The sequence below is a fragment of the Cyrtonyx montezumae genome, unplaced genomic scaffold (genome assembly GCF_038088225.1).
Source record: "Cyrtonyx montezumae isolate F1298 unplaced genomic scaffold, pur_monq_1.0 scaffold_3, whole genome shotgun sequence".
Lineage (NCBI taxonomy): Eukaryota > Metazoa > Chordata > Aves > Galliformes > Odontophoridae > Cyrtonyx > Cyrtonyx montezumae.
In genome coordinates this window covers 126,458,900-126,481,114 of record NW_027072034.1, presented here as the reverse complement: position 1 = coordinate 126,481,114, position 22,215 = coordinate 126,458,900, and the positions used below count along the sequence as shown (strand labels likewise).

At 39.1% G+C, this 22,215-nt stretch overlaps 1 protein-coding gene across 1 annotated transcript in view; it reads left to right on the top strand.

The window, feature by feature from the left end:
* Positions 1–22,215, top strand: part of MYRFL (myelin regulatory factor like) — a 42,904-nt gene that overhangs the window by 6,000 nt on the left and 14,689 nt on the right. Inside the window, exons 2-15 of the mRNA XM_065743345.1 lie at positions 383–473; positions 4,057–4,124; positions 4,216–4,471; positions 5,926–6,017; positions 7,468–7,615; positions 8,915–9,110; positions 10,201–10,277; positions 11,559–11,669; positions 12,073–12,163; positions 17,313–17,513; positions 17,922–18,030; positions 18,514–18,623; positions 20,924–21,087; positions 21,648–21,711. Of these exons, the coding sequence (XP_065599417.1) occupies positions 383–473; positions 4,057–4,124; positions 4,216–4,471; positions 5,926–6,017; positions 7,468–7,615; positions 8,915–9,110; positions 10,201–10,277; positions 11,559–11,669; positions 12,073–12,163; positions 17,313–17,513; positions 17,922–18,030; positions 18,514–18,623; positions 20,924–21,087; positions 21,648–21,711 (1,778 nt within the window). The remainder of the gene's footprint in view (positions 1–382; positions 474–4,056; positions 4,125–4,215; positions 4,472–5,925; positions 6,018–7,467; positions 7,616–8,914; positions 9,111–10,200; positions 10,278–11,558; positions 11,670–12,072; positions 12,164–17,312; positions 17,514–17,921; positions 18,031–18,513; positions 18,624–20,923; positions 21,088–21,647; positions 21,712–22,215) is intronic.

The window sequence follows — 22,215 nt, the reverse complement described above, 5'->3', positions numbered from 1 at the left end:
GCAGTCATCTTCACATTCTCTCTTTCACTTTGCATTTCCCGTCGTCCTTTCTCCCCTAGGGAGAGAAATAGAAGTGTGACCCATTTGTAAGACATAGAATCATGGAATCATAGTATGGCCTGGGTCGAAAAGGTCTTCAAAGATCATGTAGTTTCAACATCCTACTGCAGTGGTAGCACTAGACCTGGCTGCCCAGAGCCACATCCAGCCTTGCCTTGAATGCCTCCAGGGATGGGAGATGAGATGCTCACGTGTGGTAGGACAGGACTGATCTTATTTTCCTTTGTGTGAGATAGAGGTCAGCGTTACTTAGTCTGAAGTACTGACAACCGTGCACAAACGTCACTCTTGGAATTTGTCTTTTTGACATCTTTGATTACAGGGCAAGATGTTCACAGAGCCTTGGAGAATCCCATGGTGGATACAAGTATGTTGGAAGAATTCCTCAGCAGTGACTTAGAGTTTGGAACTTTGTAAGTATTACAGCACCAAATTAAATTGTTTTCAGGGGTGCATTGCTAAAATCTGAATGCAGCCTGAAATCTTAGGTTCAAAAGGATTGTGGAGTGTGCTTATTTCCATACTTGAAACTGTGTAAAAGCTGGAAATATAAATTGTAGATAGTAACGAAAATATGTTATTTTGTAGTTCAACAGAATGGATGGTAATGAAGTCTGTGACAGTTCACAACTGTTATGCTAATTATGGCATTAAATGCAAAGCTGTTATTTTTTAACACAACTAAGTGCTAGTTTTGGCGTTTATGTGCAGAATAAACGATGTAAATGAGATTAATGTATAATAAATTGAGAGACTAATGTAAACCTCCCAGTCTGAGGGAAAACGGGGCTACTGCTTTTATCCTAATGCTCCCTTCAGAGCAGAGGAATTCACCATTAATCTTTTCTGAGGCTTGTTTTCAGAGTTACAAATGCTACATAATACCGAAGGGTCGTGGTTAAGGGTGGAAGATTATTCAACACAGATCTATCATAGGCTTCAGACCCAAATTGTTCATCTAGACAACTGCCATATGATTGTGGTCAGATTCAAAACATTATGAACACGCCAACATTTCCCAAGAGCAAAGGCAACAGTGGATGTTTTTTATAGGGTAACTAAAGAGCCTATAGTATTTCTCTCTGTGGACCTACTTGCCTTTGCACATATTTATTCTCAGCTGCCTAAATAGATTTCTACCTGCTCTAAATCATGAGTAATGACTTGATTCTCTATCTGACTGCAGTCATAAAATAAAAATGGAGAGTCTGCTCTTTATAGATATTCATAGTATTTGATCTTCAAATGTCTAAATATGTATCAGCTTAAACATTATCAAACACCTTCACGATAACTTCAAAATGTGATTCTGTTGCTTTCATACACAAAATCATGTAGTGGTTGGATAAGTGTGCATACCTGCTAAAATGCAGCTTAGGTATGTTATATAGATACTATAGTTGCAGTACTACCAACTTTTTATGTGCATATGCAAGAAAACAATCTGCTGCAAGGTAGTGTTTGAGCCTACAGCTCATAGGGTTAAGAGCCAATTTCTGAGCCTCCATCAATCCTAATGCAATTGAGGATCACTTTATAACATCCTTTAACTGAATCACAGAATTGCAGGGATTGGAAGGGACCTGTGGAGATCATCCAGTCCAACCCCCTGCTAAAGCAGGTTCCCTAGAGGTTGTACAGGAAAGTGTCCAGCCAGGCGTGGAATATGTCCAGAGAAGGAGGCTCCACAGCCACTCTGAGCATCCTGTTCCAGTGCTCTGTCACCCTCACTGTAAAGGAGTCCTTCCTTGTGTTTGAACAGCATCAAGGTGGCATGGGATTTTCTCTCTCTTAAACTGCTTGGAAAACATGACCGTGAAGAACTGAAAAACATAGAAGAATGATGAAATGCGACAGACCTGTGCCCTCATCTGACTGAAGCCAGCAGCACAGCCTCTGTAGCAGTCTGCTGCTGACTTAGACTGCTCCCTCTTTCAGCACGGAAGAAATATTTTTGCTGTGTCATGTGGGGGCACCTTGCTGCTGTGAGCTACTCATGAGGGACTTGCCCTAGCTTAAGTCATGGTCTGGTTCCACACTTCTCTGTAAGGAAGTAATCCTTTACACTGTTTGATAGGAGAAACTCCAGAAGCACGGAAGTAAGAGAGTATATACTACAGCAAATACTCTGGGGTATACTATAGTAAAATCAAATATATGTGCCAAAGAGTAAATAATCAAGAAATGTGTTTCCAACTCTAAGTGTGAGAGTGGGGCTGAGCTCTTGGCTATCTGTTGAGCCATAAACAGCAATGTTCCTCGTGTCAGCTAGGAAGCATTCAGTTTCCACCTGTAAATCAAAAGGAAGCTGCACAGTAAAATACCACAGACAAACATGTATAGAGCAGCTTTCCTGAAGCTATTTAAAGGGAACCAGTTTATTTTTGTTGTTTTTTGTTTGTTTGTAGCTATATCTGCTTGAATAACAAAAAAGGAGCGAACGCTTTAAAAATCAGGCTAGGCAAGAACACACTTAACTGCTTTGCTTTGTCAGTGACTTCTCCCAGCAGGGCTGTTAAAACAGAAACCTCTCCTGCTTGTCCATGGGATTTAGCACAGAGCTGGCTGTGGATCATGTGGAATATCTGGGTCCCAGCCAGGGTTCCTCTGCCAGGCTGCTAGCACTTGGCTCTGGCCAGAGCATAGCTGCCTTCCTGCCTTGCAGTCCCTGTGCCCAATGCACCTGCTGCCAACCACCACTGAAGGAGCAAAGACCTCTCACAGTGGGGTCCGAGTGTTCCTCCTGTGCAACAGTGCTGTGGGCAGCAGATACACCTGAACTGCTGCGGAGGTGGCCCTGCTTCCCCGTTCATGTCACATGAAATGGGAAACGAGACTCTGCTCACGTCACCGTACACAGAGGGCAGCCCAGCTCTGCCCGGATGTGGCACAGTGCAGTGCTGCCCTGTGGGTGTGATGTGCAAGCTGCTGGTGCTGCATGAGCTGCTGCACGATTTGATGTGCTTTGTGAGCACTGGGACTGCCTGGAACTACGCAGGACTGGCTGCAGTCAGCTGGGACCAGCACTGGGCAGCTCATGGCTGCCTCTCCTCATGTAGCCTGCAGCTCCTGCTGCCCAAACCCTTAAGCCCTGTTCAGTACACCTTAAAATTTATCCTTCCTTCAGTTGTACACTTTGAGATTCCACAAGGTAATTAAACACCGGTGTTATATGCAACTAGTCAGCAGTGATGGTCAGGGGTTTTCATGCTGTTTTTTCTTTTCAAATTAATCTTTGCTTTATGAAGCTGCTGGGGTTGACCTGTTGTCTTTATTTTTAATTCTTCCAATAATTTGGGCATTGAGGATTTTGGTCCACCTCAACGTTTTCCAAATGGAGTTAGGGCATTTGTGCAGGGTTATGAAGAGGGAAAGTAGCTTGCAATCTAGGATAATCCTGCATTAAGCTCCTGGATCCTTCCAGCGAATTCATCAGGAATCCTTGCTTCACATAGGACCAGTGTGCTTCTTACTATTTCCCTCCTCCCTTGGGCTGCCTCCTGGTGCTTCAGCATGGCCTGCTGATCCCTGATGGTGTCTGAGGGCACTGTGCTCAAACTAATCTCTTAAGAAATGGTCTCCTGTTTGTGGACAAAGATGTTACAGGTCCTTAAAATGGAGCCTAGAGAGAATGGAGCTATTGTGAGCTCCATGTGCTCTGGTGTGCCCAGAGGTAACTGAAGAGCAGCTTATGGGAAGGAAGCAGGGTTTGAGTCCCTGCCTTGGAGGGATGTTTGGTCAATAACTGGTGGTGATAGGGCTCCCTGCAAGGGAAAAAAAATGGAGGGCCAGAAGCAACAACCAATGAAGTGCAGTTGTCATTGATCCTGTGAGAAGGGGCAGCAACCTTGGTAAGCAATATGTCCTGAAAGCCATTTAAGTTGCCTTGTGGTCCCACTCCAGCTGCTTTTAGCTTTGCCTTGTTTCTATGAGGAAGAAAGATCTGTTCTCCATGTCTTCTCCCTGTAAAAATTTACATCTGTTTTTCCTTCCTAGGCAAAGACAGTTGCCAGATTCTCCACCAGACTCTGGGTCAGAAGCATACTCTCCACCACAGCTCAAGAGTAGGTGACGTGAGTTCTGGCTCCCCCAAGCTGGTAGAAAGGCCTCCAGTTCATTTTCTTTCTACTAACTTTCTTGTCTGTTTACTTGCAGACACGTGGGATGATGCTACATGGCCAAGTGGGCAGCAGTCTCCACTTCCATGTCCATCGACTATGGCACCCAGCAAGCTTCCCTACAGATTCCTGGAGACTTCTGACCCCAGCAGCAGTGGGCATCCCTGCAGCATTTCCCAAAGCTGCTGTCTGAAGAGAGATAACACTATGACTCCGTGGAATAATTCTGCATCCTCCAACTCTTTGGGCTTTAATTATTCATACTTTCAGCCAAATGTATCTCAGATTTCTAGGTAAAGTTTTTGTACAGGGAATGAGGCAGATGCAGAAAAATATGGAGCTGGTAGAAGATGTGGTGATGGACTAGTGTGAAGTCCCTGTGGGTGCAGAATTTTCCACAGGATGGCAGTGTTTAGACGTATTTGAGAAACTTACGATTGAGGGTTCTTTAAACATCTTGATTAAAATTAGGAGTAAAATGCCTAGGAATGCATTTCAGTGTTAAGAAGATACAAGGTTAAGGAGGAATCCACAGGTAGATGATAACTGGATTATAAAAACAGGTGTTTTGCAGTACTTATTGCAGGGACTTGTCCATTAGGGTCATGGAAAGTATTCTGACACGACATGAAAGAAGAAGAACTGTCACATCCATGTAAGCAATTGAAATGGTATTCATATACCATCTGCTATTCATCTGCTAGTGTGCTCTGGAAACTTAGTTTAAAATACAGTAGGTAGTGCAGACATTGAACCGTGATGCCTACTAGGAATGAGTTGACCAGTCCGTGCCAGAGCTGGACCTCCCCAGCTGTTGGGAGATCATATGAATTCTTCAGTGTTAGTCTCGAGGTTGTAGATTCTCTATCTTTTTCTCCTCCTCTGCATGGAAGTCAGTTGTGTGTTGCATTGGTGATGTGAGTGAAGGAAGATGGGTGCAGGTTTCTTGATGAAGCTGGTTGTGTTTGCATTGTTTCCTTTGAAGTAAAAGATTCCAATTAGTCATAATCATTTTTCTGAGGAAATGCTTTGATTACTGGAACTTAGGTCGAGAAGTATCTTGTATCTTAATGTAGAGTTTTTGAACAAATACAGAAAAAGAGTAGCAGTGTGCTGTGCAGACTTTTCTTCTACCTGTGGAGAAACCTAAACTTCCATACCTACTAGGAATGCCTGTGACTTGCAGGCAGACAGTTTGTTCTTTCTTCCAGAAGGAATGAACATCCATCCAATTTTTGGAATAAAGTTTCCCCTTTGCTGAAAGGGAAAATGTTGAAATCTCACATTCTGGGAAAGGGGAAAACTGCATCTAACCAGCTTTCCCTTGATTAACATTCATCATAGCCTTCATTAACAGACCAGTTTAACAGCTGTTGGTCTTTTGTTTTCTGTATAAGAAAAATGAGTTCATGCTCAGGGGAGTAAAATCCTTCAAGAAAATGCTGTGTTATTAGTGTTGATATCATGAGTTTGCAGATTGCACTCTGTAAACCTTTAAAAGAGAGTAAAATCTCCATTAATATGATATATAACAATATATTAATTTATATTTTAGAGGGAATAAATGTTTAATTCAGTTTTTAAAAGCCATAATCAATCTCCTCATCCAAGCAAATCAAAATCTGGATGACAGTACAATTAGATTGTGATACCCAGGTGTTGTCTTATAGTGACTTTGATAACTGTATTTGGACTGAAATGAGTAATTCAATGTGGTTTTTTTTTTACTTTTTTTTTCTTTTTAAAGCACTTCTGCAGCATCAGGCACAAAAAGGAAGCTCTCACAGTTGCTGGGAGATATCACTGATCCTCAAACCTGGTGTATCAGCTCCAGTCAAGGTATGCAACTCCATGAAAACAGAGTTTGGTATTTTGTACCATAGACAAGTAAGTGTTCAAAGAGCTTATGTCCTACTTGCTCTGAAATGGCAGAGGTATTAACAATCCATTTGCCACTACTTGATTTGGAGCAATTTATCTTTTCAGTGCTTTTTAAAATAAGGAGCTATTTATATTTGGCAAAGAGAGGTGTGAAGTATTAGAAGTCCATTCTCCCTGACTGCCTCCCCTCTTGTGTTCTTCTTCACCTGTGATGATACCATGCTCTGCTGACATGCTAGGTGCTAAATAGAATGGGCAAAGAAACATGGGTCAGTTTAATGGGGAATTAATATGATGTGTGGACAAAACAGATCACAGTTTCCCTTTATGATCTGATTTAGTAGCTCCGTACATTTCCTACAGTTTGCCTTAGGAACTTTCATCCTCGTGGAAAATCTGAGAGTTCCATGTTATTTCTTTAGAGTAAGTTATTTTTAAGCTTAAATCTTTCAGATTTTTATTAATGAGGAGCAAGTGGGTTTACTAGGTTAGTTTGCCATAGGTGCCTCCTTTTGTTTGATCAGTGTTACCTGACTGTGACTGTGACTAACTCTCCAAGTCTGCCACTACTGGAAAAAAAAAGGAGACAGTTCTAGAGCAGGCACCTCTGTATCTAAAATTGCTGGTTTTAATACTTAAAAGACACAACTTTAAATATGCTATTTTTAGGAGTCTGTGTTACTTAAATCTCACTAATCCATATATAATGGGAAGAACACAACCATTGATTTAAAAAAAAAAAAAAAAAAGCATGGGAATCTTCTAGGAATGAAGTTTTTTTTTTTTTTTTTTTTTTTTTTAATAATATATTTTCTCCCCCTTCTGTGTGTCAGAAATGGGGATTCGCAAACAATGCTTGGGTCTGAAATTGAGGTGAGCTCTATCTCACTGTGCTGCCGCATGCCATAGAAATACCTTTGTTTATACGCTCACTAACATATTCTCTCCCATCCTTACTGCACTATGTATTGTCTTTCTCTCTTACTGCATTCTGTCTCTGAAACCAAGCAACTCTTGTAATGAATATATTCAGTTTAAACTTGTACTGGAGAGAATGGGAAGTGTCTGCATTTCTTTTCCTTCTCGTACTTACACTGTGCTTCTTTGTCCCACTTTGCTTCTTGCACAGCTTCTTACAGTGCTACATGTTTAGATCTCCTTTTGGGACTGGTTTCTTCTCCTCCCCCAGTTCCAAAGGAAATACACATCCTTCAAGAGATGATAAAAATAGGAAATTCTACTTGTGTAATATTCTGCAAATTAGACAAGTGGAAAATACTACTTTCTGGGACAAGGTCTTCTGGAATAGTTGCGAAGGAAAGTAAGATTTAAATATATTTGGAATGATTTGTGCTTTATATATGTAATTATATAAATTTGTTAATGAAGGATTTCTATCTCTCTACAGCAGTTCCCAAGGACTGCGCTGCTGAAGTGCAAGAGTATGACAGTGATGGACAGAATGCAGCTTTGGAAAAATGCTGTCAAGCTCTAACATGGCAACTATATCAAACCTCTCAGTGGAACAGCTTACTGAACTCTAATTATGAAAAATTGTAAGCATTTGGAAGATTACACTTGAAGACTGCACTTGGAAAAAAAGTTTTTTCTTATTTTTTTCTGTCACTGTATAGGAATAAATGTTACATTTGTCACTCCTTGTTCTTCCTGAATATAAGACTGGAGAAGGAGGCATAGCAGTAGTGAGATATGAATTTTTGGTTGTATCATATAAGCTGAATTTCAAACACTGCTTGAAATTCATGCTAGGTTTTCTGATTTCCCTTCAAGGATTTCAGAAAAAAAAAAAAAGAAAAAAGAAAAATGAGTTTAACCTGAATACCTGTTAGTTTTTATTCATTTTGTCAAGCACATTAGTGAATATACTTAGTGAGCATATTGCATGTAATGACCTGAAGCATAAAGAAATGGAAATAGAAGATACCAGAAGTCGCCTGCTCATGTGACTGAAGTCTTCTGGCTACAGACATGCATGTATGATGTATAACTGTTCAGTCAGTGACTAAGAATTTTCCTGTATAAAGCAAAACTGTAAGAAACCTCCCAGTGCTTCAGATGTATTTGGGATGTGAAGTGTCCAACTTCTTGCTATACTTTCACCTGGTGTCTACTATAGATCTCTGAGAAGATGGGAGAATTCTCACCTGCTGTGTGCCTACTTACATTTTGACTCCCATATACTTTAAAATGAAGTTCTGGGCTCACATTTCTTGGTAGCTTGTATCAACATGGATAATACAGTGTGATGTTTAACATTAAAACATCAAAACCAAGTGTGATTACAGTTAAGGACGATGTATTCCGCTAATAATATCTTCGTAGTGGTCTGTTCAGGGGGTCAGTATCTGTAACTTTCCTGTTAATTTGAGTAAAGGCTGCAGAAAAACTTGATGTGGGAATTGAGGAACAGAGTAGGGAATCTTGCTATCTTATTAGCACATGGCTATCTGCAACAATAGTTCAACTCTGTGGTTTATAGCAATGTTGTAATGAATACTTGAATATACTAAAATGTTTGGTTGTACTTGTAGGTAGGTGCACAGTGTTCCTTCATATCATCATCAGATTTATAATTGAGGATTATGTAAGCTCCCCACCTCTGCTTTCCAAGCATTTAATGTGTCAGATGAGAATTATAATACATTTTATATGCACTTTCATTTTTACACCTTGAAGAAGCTAAGAAAATAACTCTAGAACTGGTGGTTGAAAGATGTATTTCCACTCCCATTTTGTCTGTAAAAGCGTATGAATTTTTAATCCATGTAAAATGTAGTAACTAAAGATACAAATATGTCTGTACTTAAAATTGCTATCCTGTCTTCTTTTCATAGGCCTGCCATAGGATATCACATTGTCACAGACAAAGGATTTAATTTTTCAGCAACAGATGATGCCTTTGTGTGCCAGAAGAAGAATCATTTCCAAATCACAGTCCATATTAGAATCACTGGTCATCCAAAATACGTCAAAACTCAGCTGGGGATGAAACCAATAGAAAAGTTTTACTTGAAAGCTTTTGGAATAAGGGCAAGTACTTATCCTCTTTGTGTGTATTGCTTCTAATGTTAGTACATGATTATCCATAGAGTAAGATCAATAAATGAATTCTTTTTGTAAACATTTTTGACCAAGAACTAATAAAAGACAGCTCATCAGTTTACTAATGACTTATGCCTGCAACATTATGGGAGTGATGCTTTGTGGATGATTGTGCTTAATACATGCTAAAAAGATAAAACGTTTGTCTTACTCATGGTTTCAGTGACATCCCTCTCACTTTTTTATTCCCTCTGTGGGTGGAGTAGTGATGACAGTTGGTGTGTAGGTGACTAGTTTACCCATTGGCCAAATAGAAGCGTTGAAAGAACTCAAAAAGAAAAGTTGAATCAAATCTTTTCTTTTTTTTTTTTTTTCCCCTGAACAATTCTCATGTAGAAAACAAATGTGATACCCATGTTTCTTCTTGTCAGGTTTTCATAGTAAGAACTAAATTCTTCCCAGCCAATATGGGACCACAGTCTTGCATACAGAGAAGTAGTATGAAACTTTCTTCTTTCTGAAAGATTTTACCATTTTTTTACTCGCTTTCAAAATACATTGATTAAAAAAAAGCCCTGTTCTAATTAATATGTTTTAAAGTATTAATGTAGTAGAAATTACTGACCATTACTGTTGCATGTTTCCATCTGAAGCAAAGTGCTGACTGGTACCATTCCAGAAAGATTCAGACGTTTACATTAAAGTAACTTAGTGGACTGCCTTACGTAGCTCAGTCCTAATGTTAAATATTTACATCTATGATTTGGGATAGAAGCAAGCAAGATTCAGAAAGCAATTCTTCATTTGCTAATTAATACATGATTTTTCCTACTCCTTCTCTTCCTCTTCCTCTTTTTTCCTCGTCTCCCAATTTATGTCATTTAAACTACCTGGAATAGAGCACTGATCAGCTGTCAGCTGAGCAGGTATCAATTCCCATTTTACTTTCTATGCCATTCCATGTGAAATGTGAGACTCCCGTTTCAGGCAGAGTTTGCCTACTGATTTATACTGCAAATTTTGTGTGTTTCAAAATTTAAGATTATTATCTTTTTTTTATTATTTTTTTTTTATATAGATGGAAGCTCCAAACCAAACAATTGCTATTGAGCAGTCTCAGTCAGATCGAAGCAAAAAAACTTTCTATCCAGTTAGGTAAGAATTTTGAGAAATATATTCAATTTAATTTCAATACTAGAGTGGGCTGAATTTTGTCATACTTCTTTCTTGGGAAATCACAGTATCTCTCTGCCAATCTTCTGATCTTTATTCATTTTCTTTCTGGGTGAGCAGATAAAATCGCAGATATATAACTATTATCCGTTCCTTAAGGAAACAATTCAGCAGCTTTACAAATGTATTAAGTATGCCCATCCAAAGTATCTGTACTCAGCCAGCAGCACTGTTGTGTGGCACTAGAGCTGGGTGGCAGATGCTCTTCCCATCTGAAGAAATGCAAATGTTCCTGTGCTACTGAGATGTGAGACTGCATGAAGACGTGTTTGCAGTACTTTTTAAGGGGAAGTGACCCTTTTAGAAACATACATGCAGCTTCTCTGGGAATTGTCTGCCATTCTTCTGGATCTTAGTCGCAGAATCACTATTTGTTTTTCTGGTGTGCCTCCTGCTGGAGCTGATCTGTTCTTTATGAATAATTGTATTAGCCTTAGGGCAAAAAAAGATAAGCCAGTGTCAAGTATGACAGGATAGTGTTGTGACAAAGGCTGTGATATGCATTCTGCAAAACTGAACTTTGAACTTGTACACAGAGCTGTGTTTTCACGTAACTATCATAGCATTATCATTCTTTTTGCATTCTGAAAAGTAATGCATGTGGGTGCTGTTTCATGTGTGATGATGGTGCAATTTTCACCTATAGCAGTTGAGAAGATGGAAGGCGGACTGTTTTTTTTTCTCCATGCAAACTCTTTAACCTTATTATTTATCACTTACAAGAGTGGTGCTGCAGTGTATTTGAGGCACACATGTACATTTTACGCTTCCAAACGCACAAATTAGATGTGGATGAAAAAACACCAAGCAGTAACATTTATTTATTTTCTTTTAATGTGTAAATTCAAATCCAATAGTAAGAAATGATACCATTGGCAGGTGACAGATTCTCATCATATGGTGTGCATATGGTTTAATTATGTTAAAGATGGCATACACACAGACCAAGAAACAACAATTCTTATTAATAAGGGCGATTTCCCCCTCTCTGTCCTTTCCCTGTTTATCTCATTGATATAATCATTGTGATCTTAACCCACTTTTTCAAATCAAGCTTGTTGCATTTTTACTAGAGTTCCTATGTTGTTTTCTCATTTGTCAGTTTTTCTTAAAACTGTTTTAATGAGTTTGAAGAAATCTGGGTAGAGCTAGGTAGATCGCCAAATTCTTATTTCCCCAATCTTGTTTCCTTTCCTGTTTTAGAGTTGACCTGCTGGGGGATCAAGTAACTAAAGTGACATTGGGAAGACTGCATTTCAGTGAAACAACAGCAAACAATATGAGAAAAAAGGGGAAACCTAATCCGGACCAAAGGTATTGTAGCTGATGGGCTGGTGTGTGGGAAGAGGGAAAAAGATGTGCTTAACAGTGGAGCAGAAGTTTGTGGAAATCTCTGTGTTACCAAATCCTGTGATTCATTGCTCTTTGATACTTGGAATCTGCTTTTAGGCCTCTTCTAGAGTCACTGAATAGTATGAGAATTAAGAAATGGAAAAAAGAAAATGCCTTATCCTCCTGGCAAAAGGTCATTTCAGAAATGTTGCCTGACACAATGGAGAAGACAAAAAACAAACCCAATTCTTACTTAAATAATTTCAATTAATGCCATCTTTGTTACTTTCCAGTGATATGGGGGCTTGAAAGAGCATGGTGTTTGAGTGGAAGAAAATTTCTCAATCATATGTGTTTTTTCTCCATTAAATCAATTTCAAAATAGGTACTTCATGCTGGTGGTTGGACTGTATGCTGTCTCACAGGACCAATTCTACTTGCTGTCTGCAAATATCTCTGAGAAGATCATTGTAAGGGTAGGTAGAAGCTTGTATTGCTTTCACATTTATTCTATTGATGGAAGATTGATGGGATTCTTGGATATAAAAAAGTTACCACTGAATAAAAAACTTTGTGAAAAAAATATCAGTTGTGTATGATATGAGTACATTGCTAACTTGTAATTACCAAGATTTTTAAATATTAAAAGTAGGGCTATGGAAGTCTTCAAAAAGAAAGCTTGTGAATTCCAATGCAGACTACACTGATCTTTCCAGCTTGTTTTTCTTTGAGGTGAAAGAGTTGCCAACACTTGCCAGGAATTTCATAAATGCTTTCACTGTCTAAGTGCATCATTTTAAAAGGAAGATGAGAATTAAATATAAAAAGCAAGCAAAGAAGGATAAGCAGATCTTGGAAGATTAAGACCTCTAGCTGTCACTTCCTGTGTGCCTGAGCACTTCAGTTGGTTGTTGTAATATATGTTTCAAAACAATTAAAGGAAGAATTTCTTTCATCTTTTTTAACCTTTATATTGATAAGGGGATTGAAAAATAAAATTGTCCTTTTAATATTCAGCCTTAGCCTACAGTTGGACTTGGAAAACATGAAAAAGCTGTAGCTGTAATGTAACAGGAACTGCGGAGGGGCTGTGCAAGGAAACTAAAAGCCATGCAGGATCTTAGCTTCTCCCAGCAGCTTGGATTAGGGTTCCAGTTGGGTTTTAGAGAGAGAGATCAAGTGAAGAGATGCAACATTAGTGGGGCTAGTAAGGAATTTCAGCTGAATACATGGGCTGCTTTCATATTCTTTTTCTTTTGTGTGAGCTGCATCTGAAGGGGCTGTGTTGTCCCTGATCACCGACTAAAGATGGGATTATGGTTTGGAAACTGAGAAACCACAAAGCTCCAGCATACGTTGGTGTGAGAAAGCCCTGCAAACAGAAGGTTAGGGTTTCCAAAACATTTATTCCTGGCTCCTTTTTTGTGTGAGTTGTACATGGGAGCCTGTGTTGGATCTGGGTGCTTTCTAGGGATAGGGCATGTGTTTGTTGTGAGAGAAAGCACAGAGCTCCATTGGGAATGGGGTTGTAATGGCACTGCAAAGGGAAGGTAAGAGATTCCAAATGCTTTCAGTCTCAGCCCCTTTTGTGTGTTGGTGTTAGATGCTGGTCTGTGTTGGACCTAGTCACTAGTATTAGGGTTAAGATTTGTAAAGGGAGAAAGCCTAGATCCCCAGGGTGATTTGGACTGAAAAGGAAATGCAAAGAAAAGCTGAAGGCTGCCAATACCCTCCAGTCCTTTCTCCTTTTCTGTGTGAGCCATTTATAGGCTTCTCATTTGGACCTGGGCACTTTCCTGTTTAGGTTACAGTTTGCTGAAGGAGAAAGCCCAGTGCCCCACTGTGAGTTGGATTCTACTGGTGCTGTAAAAGATGGGTAAGGGTTTCCCAGAGCTTTCATTTCCGCCTGTTTTCCTTGTGAGTCTTAGGTTCATGCTGGACTTAGGTGTTTCCAAGGAGTAGGACTAGGGTTAGACTTAGGCTTAGGCTTAGGTTTTGTTGAGAGAAAATGTTCACAGCTCCACTATTAGTTGGGCTGAAAAGGGCTTGCAAAGTGAAGGTGACGTCTGCTAATTTCAGTCCTGGCCCATTTTTCATGTCAGCCAAAGGTAGTGTTCTGTGTCAGACCTGGGCAATGTATAGACTTACCTACAGTTAAGATCAGGTTAGTTGAGTGGTAACAGTGCAGAGCCCTGGTGTGATTGAGTACAACAAAGTTGCAAGGGGAAGGTAAGGATTGCCAAAACCTTTCAGTTCTCTTTTCTTCCTTGTGATTTGTAGGTTAAATTTCACATCCGATGTGGGCACTGTCTTAGGTAATAGTTAATTTTAGTGCGGAGATTATTTTTAGGGCTTCGACTGAGATGAAAGCATAGTTTTAGGACTATGAAAGGAAATATGAGTGTCATCAGAATATTGCTGTCCAGCAAACCTTTTTATGTGGACCCATCATGGAGCTTCTTGCTGTGTTCATGGAACATTTCTGGGTTTTTGGTTATAGCTAGTAATAGGTTTAGGGTTTGTCTAAGAGTCTAGTAAGACCAACAGCTCTTGCATCTGTTGGAGTGAGAAGGGGCTTCTGGAGAAAGGTAAGTTCTTAAGTTATCTTCCAGTCTTGGCAATATTTTTCTGAGCAATTGTTCATGATAGCTTTCAGTGGCACGCTGTCTGTCTAGGTTTAGAATTACAGTCTGGTTTAGGGTTAGAGTCTGGAAAGAGAGGAAGTGCGTATGCCCAGTATGTGTAGTGCTGCACTGGGGCTGCTGAAGGAAGACTGAAGCCTTCATTACTGGTTGCATTTTTGTCTGGGCCATGATTATGTGTCCTCTTGTGCTGCAAGACTCATTCCTGGAACAATGGTTAGGTTTTTGGAGAGTGATAAAGCCTAGGAGCCCCTTTGTGAGTGGAGCTTCAAGAGGATTTTGAAAGGAAAGTTGGGCAGTACAGTAGTATTCTGCCATGGTGAATAGTTTTGTCATTCTGGCCATTGGTGTGTGCTCTTCCATTTCAGTGCACTAACACATTGTGTTTGTATTGTTTCTGTATGTTTATTTCTTTTCCATTTTTCTTCATTAATTTCCACAGTAGTGCTCTCCTCTGAATTTTTCTCTTTCAGAATATTGCAACATTATAAATGTTGTCTCCTTGCTCATGTGGGAAAGACATTGAATTTTCACATTTGATTCATTCTTGGGGTTGCTTTTATTTTTATACAATAAATACTTTTGAGCAAGATTTAGAAAAGTACATTTTTTCTCCAATTTTTTATGTTAGAAATTTCAATGAGGAATGCTTCTGTGATGTATGGGTGAACAGAGTTTTTTTAATAGAATTCCATTGAATGAGGTTTTGCAAACCTGCCCACTAGTCCATCCAAAGAAAAATAAGGCAGAAAAGTAGAAGGAACAGCACTGGTTGTGATTTAAACTGGTGAAAATGTCAAGAGGAAAACTGGAGAGGATATATATATGTACACAAAAGGGGTTTTCCAGACATCTGAGGGGGTTTCAGTGGATCATGAGCTACCCAGTGATTCCCTTAAAGGAGCAAAGCTCTACAAATGCACTGCCAGAGAACGTGGTTCCTGTTCTGGCCCTTTATATGCTGAAACATAACATAGTGAAACTACCATGTGAATAGTGGTTATCAGGCATATCAGATCATGCTCCAATTGACGTAAACAGTGATAAGTGCTCAACGTAGTGAATTGTAGATGTCAAAGGCTTGTGAAAACTTTAGACTTGTTTAAATACATGCAAATTTCTTGTTGTAATCATACTCTAGTCAGGCTCAAACTTGAAAGCATGAATTCAAAATTTAAAAATAAAAGGAATAAATAAATCAATAAAATTAATTATTGAAAGCAAATTATAATTTTATAATTTTATCTAATTATACATATTTTTTGTGTGTTCCTTGAAAGATGCTGGTTCTTTGACATGAAATTTCTAATGTGGATTCCATTTGAACGTTACAGAGTATTTTAGAGAATTTTTGAATATATTTACTTTTGGATAAAAAAATTGGTTAACTAGACAGTTGTCATGATTTGCATTTCCAGATGGTGTCCTCTCCAGGAACTGGTATTTATGGACTTTGCAGGTCTGTAGAGCATAGCAAACAGGGTTTGAATGTAATTTGCACTTTAGTAGCTGGGTTTCTGAATGAAAGCGAAGTTCATTTGGCAACTGTAACTTGCAGAAATCTCTATTAGAAAGCAATTTTGTTCCTGCCTACTTCATTGTGTTATTTTCTAACAGCCCCAAAACACAAATAATTTAAAAATATCTCATTATTCCATTTTCCTTTTGAGAACTATTAGTAAGACTTACATTGCTCAAAACATCAAAAGACTTGATTTAGTGATGGTTTTTTTTGGGTGTGTGTGAGTGTTTTATTGTGAAAATGCCCACAAGAAGATGTGTATCTCCTAGGCTGCTGGCTTTGGTACATTCCATTTTGGGACAGCATTGTGTGATCAATGCTTAACTCATTTTTGTTCCTATCAAGCCTCTTGCTCTTGTTGCCCCACTCCTCCTCAGCCATGTTGGCACAACTGTTTTTCTGGGGTTCTGCAATGAACTGGAATGGGGATAGATTAGTGTTAAAATAAGTCTGACTCTTTTTGCTTGGTTAATTTTAAGTCAGGTTGGTTCCTCCATCCTGTTTTATCTCAGGGTATCAGCTGGAGGCTGACAGGTGGAGGTGGTGGTCAGGAGTGGGCTGCCTACATTGGTCCTACTGTCAAAAGAAATGTACATCAAGCTGAAGCCCTGGGGCAGATTTTGGATGCCTTTTCCCCCTGCCTTTCTCCATTCCTTCGGTTCTGGCTATGTGATTATCTCTATGACACTGCTGCAAAATGACTGCAGGAAATATATTGGACCTGATAAGAAAATCTAAGCCCTATAAAACCTAATATCTTCCATGGTCATGGCTCCTCAGCAGATGTTTTGATGCCTGTGAAAATGCAATGGGTAAGGATAGTAACCTCATTAACTCTTCCTGGCTCCCTTCATGCTCCTTGTCTCAATATTTCTATTGTGGAGCAAGGCTCTCCTGTGTTTGGTGCAGTGTAAACAGAGAACAAAACAATCCCTTTACACAGATGATATACAATTATGTTTGTAATTTACCATTTAATGAATGTAGTTGGGCTTCTTTTTTTCTGCTGACTTGTTTTTAAGAGCTACTTCTAGAAATCTGCAATATGTAATGTTTATGGTTTGGAGCACCTATTTTACGAGAAGGAGTCCCATGAATTCAAACAAGATCACCTCTGATCTATTCAGCACAGGCTTTCAGTACATGCTGAATGTGTTTGTGGAAGAAGGAAGGCTACGCTGTGTTAAAATTTGAAAAGCTTTAAAAGTTGATAGTATAGCTTATTGTGATAATAAAACGGAACTCGGGACAAAGCAACGAGGCCAGTGTAGTATGAGCAGAAACAATTACTTAGAACACACTTCAGTCTGTTTTTCATGTTGATGTGTTAAAAAAAAAACAACAACCCATGAATCCAATTTAAACATTAAAGATTAGTTATTTCAAATTCCCAGTGGAATAAAGCAATACTACATCTATGCTATATTGTATTTTTAAAGACGTTTGTTTTTTTTCTTCCAGGCCTCTAACCCAGGGCAGTTTGAGAACGACAGTGATGTGTTGTGGCAGCGAGGACATGTTCCAGAGACAGTAGTCTGTCACGGTCGAGTAGGAATTAACACAGATGCACCAGATGAAGCACTGGTTGTCTGTGGAAATGCAAAAGTTATGGGCAGAGTCATGCATCCATCTGACAGCCGAGCAAAAGAGAATATACGAGAGGTGAGAGCTATGGAGTATTTAGGGCTTTCGTGTTTGCACCACAGCATGTTTATGGATATTGTTCTGATATGTGAAGCAGTGCCTTTAATCTTGAGTGTGCTGAAATTCTGGTCTAAGGAGATACGGTATGCCAGCGTGCTCTGTAGAGACATGAACGCCAGTGGCCTTTGGGTGCCTGACAGTAGAAGCTGAGGGTATCTGCAAATGAGAGTTGTTGAACTGAAGGATAGCTGGCAAAACAGATACAAATAGGACTCTGCTAATGAAGAATGAGAACACTGTTCGTACTGTTTGATGCAGGGGCTGGACAAATGACCATATCAGGCTTATTGCAGTGTCAGTGAAGTCCTAAATGCCATTACCATTCTCGGTACTTCAATGTATTAATCTTGGTATTTGTCCAACTAGGTCGATACGAATGAGCAGCTGAGAAGAATAACACAAATGAGGCTGGTGGAGTATGACTACAAGCCTGAATTTGCATCTGTTATGGGAATAAAAAATACCCATGAAACAGGTATTCACTCAGTTCTGTTACCAGTTTTCATTTACTTCCACTATTGGTCATGGTGCCCTAGTGCCTTTTAACACCCTGCTATTTTATCCTCATTTCTAGGATACTACAATTGCTTACTTTTCTGTTCCTCGTGTGAGTTAGAAGTGCACAAATTAAGCATTTCTGGTGTTTTTCCAACTGATATTTCAATTATTAAAGACAGCTGATGATTTTTCCAGTGGTGTAATGAAAATGAAGTACATAATCAGAATCAGTTTTGTTCTTATGGCAGAGAAATGGGAAGGGAATTTTAAAGGTTTCTGTTTGTTTTCTGTAGAATGGATAAAATGTGAAATCGTGGATTTTCCTATAATAAATATATTCTAGAATATGTTTGGCCCTATTTGTAGCTTTTAGGATGGACAACTCAATTTAAACACACAGACATGATTCCTGGTATGTCACTGCAATTCCTGACTTTAGTTTCTGTTATCTTGTGAACAGGAATAATAGCACAGGAAGTGAAGGAGCTTTTACCTCAGGCTGTTAGAGAAGCTGGAGATGTCGCTTGTAATGATGGTGAAAGAATAGAAAACTTCCTCATGGTTGACAAGGTATGGTCTCAAACAAGAAAGTGGGGATGTGTTTTTAGACTGTTTCTTTCATGTGTGGTGCTATGAATACATGCAGTGCTTTATACAAAGATGCCAGCCTGCACAAAGCTAGTTTGTGGCACATTATTGAGGAAAATGGAACCATCAGGTGTCAGTAAATGTCTGAATCTTAAAAACAGGAAGTATTTACATACATTAAAACATCATGATAATAATAAATAATCTTACAACAGCAGAGAAATGATGAAAAACTTGAAATTCACTGAAAAAAGTGGACAGCGATTCCATAGAGTTAGTCCAAAGAGTTGGATTCTAGAGCAGGTGGGTGAAAGGGCTTTCTAGAGAGAGCAGTGAAAAGGAGATTAGAAAATGTGCGCTATTTGGTCAGGATTTCAGCCTTCATATCTTCATAGCTCTTCCTTTTAGAAGAGCACTAGCATTAGACATTTTGCATAGCTTGATAGTGATAGGACAAAAGGAAACAAATTTAAACCAAAAGAGATTTAGGTTAGGTGTTAGGAATTTCTTTACTCAGGGGGTGGTAAGGCACTGGCATAGGTTGCCCAGAGAAGAGGCTGCCCCATCCTTGGGGTTGTTCAAGGCCAGGTTGGATGGGGCTCTGGTCTAGTGGGTATCAGTCCTGCCCCCAGAAAGGCATTGGAACTGGATGATCTTTCAGGCCCCTTCCAGTCCAAGCCATTCTATGATTCTGTGATTTGCCGCTGTTTCAGAAAGGCTGGATAAGTTACTGCAGTGCCATCTTTGCTTTCTGTTGTTTCTCTAACAGCTGTGGCAGAACACATGAGTATTGACAGTTCTGTGACCTTGATGTAGGAGGGACAGGGGCCTGAGGAAGAGCTCCAGCTAACACCTCAGGACATAAATTGAATTCAGAACTTTGGGATATCTAATGTTTCAGATATCTGCTCTAAGTACCATCATCAGAATATCTGAGTCTCTTCAGTAATAAAAGGACGTATGTAAGAGTGAGTGCTTTTTGTCTCTTTGCTTGCAGTCAGGCAGGTGATGAGGCTTTGAACTTTATTACTTTGCATTCCAAATTTAGTTCAAAATGTGCAAGATATTGGCAGGTGTGTTGTGTCTTAGTTACCTGTGTAGAGCTGTCAAACTGTAAAACTGAATAATTGCGTTACATATTTGAGTTGGGCTCTGTTACATTCTAGGGAAATATCTTAATGGTGCGGAAATCTGCTGTTTTGGGACAAGAATTCTTCCTTTCTATTTAGCCTCACAGTGCTGAATGTTTTCTGTCATCAATGAATCAGTAAAACTCTAATCAGTCCTTTCTGTTTTTCTCAAAATGAAGTATACCTTCATTTTTCTGGGTGAGCTATTTCCTTGGTCACCTGAAGCCACCCAGAATAAATTCATGCCTGATTGGAAGAGAATGGAATGGGTGGCTGCTGTGTACCATTGCTATGAGGGTGACTGACTTGTAGGATTAATTTCACAGTTCTGCACACAGAAGGTTATTTTGAAGTCACTCTTTTGCAAACAGGCTCTTTGCTAAGATTGTCTGGCAGTAGAAAAGTTTGCAACTTACCACCTATACCTGTGGTCTGGTTTAGTTTATACAAAATACTGTCTATTTTTGTAGAATGCGGTCACCTTTAAAAGAAGGTGTGTGACATATTTATAAGGCAACAGGCAAAACTAATTTTGCCTTACTGCTCTATGGCTGGAATAGGATGGGGACACATAGTGACATTAACTGCCAGTAATAGCTTCATTCAAGGTGACATCCAAAAGAAGGTGCTATCTGGTCGTCACAGCTTAACCTTCTGATTTGGATCTGTCCCTGTCTTGCTACTTCTGTATAATTCATATTATGTGTGGAACATGCCAGACTAGTCTATCCTGTAGGTAAATAGTTGGATGTACACTCTGCTGGAGGGTTCTGAAATCAATGTTCAGCTGCAACACTACCAATCAAAGAGCAAAGGCTTGCTTTGGCAGCTTTAACATTTAAAATTCAACACTGTATGAATTCAAAATATAGTTTAAATCCTTGGATTATAAAATCCGTTAGCTTCAAATTTTTTCTGTAAGTTTTCATTTTCAATTTATCGCAAATTGAGCACAAGCAATTTTTCAATCTAGCAAAGGGGTTTTATAGTCAAAGTGACTTCCCATTTAAAGTGGGTTAAATTGAGTTTGCATTTGAAATATTCAGCGTGACCTTCTGTTGGTGAATTCTGCATGCATTACTGCTTATTGCATCTAACTGATGAATGTACTGTACCTGCTTTTGTCATTATTTTGCTTGTTTCGCTTCTCAGGATCAGATCTTCATGGAAAATGTAGGTGCAGTAAAACAACTTTGCAAACTAACCAACAACCTTGAAGTCAGGATAGAAGAATTGGAACAGTGGAACAGAAAACTGGCCAGGCTGAAACGGTTAAGCAGTTTGAAGTCAACAGTCAGTGAAAGGAGTACAGTCAGGTACCTCTGTCTGGGATGTTCTCTGATAGTTGTCACAGAAATTAACAAAGTAATCTCTGTGGTAGGAATGAAAAATTATTTTGCTTGACAGTAGAGTTCAGCTCTTTTCAAGCAATAGAGTTGTGCAAGAAAGTGCAAAACTCTTCTTGTGAAATGGCAGTTAAATTACAGTCATTTCTGTAGTTGCTACAGTTGTGTAAATCAAAGATGGATTCCATCCAGTTACAGCCCTGCAACTTGGAAATTAGTGCTGAGTGTGGTCTGCAGTACCTCTTCTGCAGTATCTTCATTACCAATTCAGTGAAAGTGATGAGCATTTCTTATTTCTAATGCATTTTTCCAAGTTTTCTTTGAAAATAAATGTAGCATCTAATAACGTGCATCTGAATGAGTTAACTGGAGGCTTTTGTGCTTGAAAATGAATTTGATTATTTTTATTCTCTTTTTAAATATTATGATTGCAAAGCAAACGACATTAACACCATAGTGAAAAATGTCACTTTTTTTCATTTATGACTTGCCAAGGCATTTGAATGTCAAAGAGGTTTTCTCTCTTTCAGTAGGTGTAGTCGAACCACTAATCTCTTTCCATCAAGAAAATCAGTCCAGCTAAAATCCAGCAAGGTGGGTGAAACTATATACGTGAAAGATGCCTACAAGGGAGTTTTTGTATGCGCTGAAATACAGATGAAAGTTTTCACATTTCTAAAAATATAATAAAATCTCTTAGCTAGAATTATTTAGCATCATTCTAGAAGTGCAAAAGCTCCCTGTACTAAGATAGAAAAGACGTATGAGGCACTTCTTGCCTATGCACTGTGTGTATAGGGCAGATCCATATTTGTGGCAGAAGCAAACCATCAGTGGGGAACTGTTGAGCTAGTTGGTGAGCTGACATGGTGCAGTGCAGCCTTACATGGAAACAATTCAGTTGCAGTTTGGAAGGATGTACAGTGATCATTCTTTCTCAGCTTAGTTTCTTGGTTGAGTCTTCATCTGTGGCTTGTTGTTTGCATCTCCTCTTTTGTACTGGTTAATACTATCTTTCAGGTGGTAAAGACAACCTGGAGCAATAGGATGGCTTTGCTATTGCTAAGTGACTGTAACTTTGCCTATCCTGATATAGAA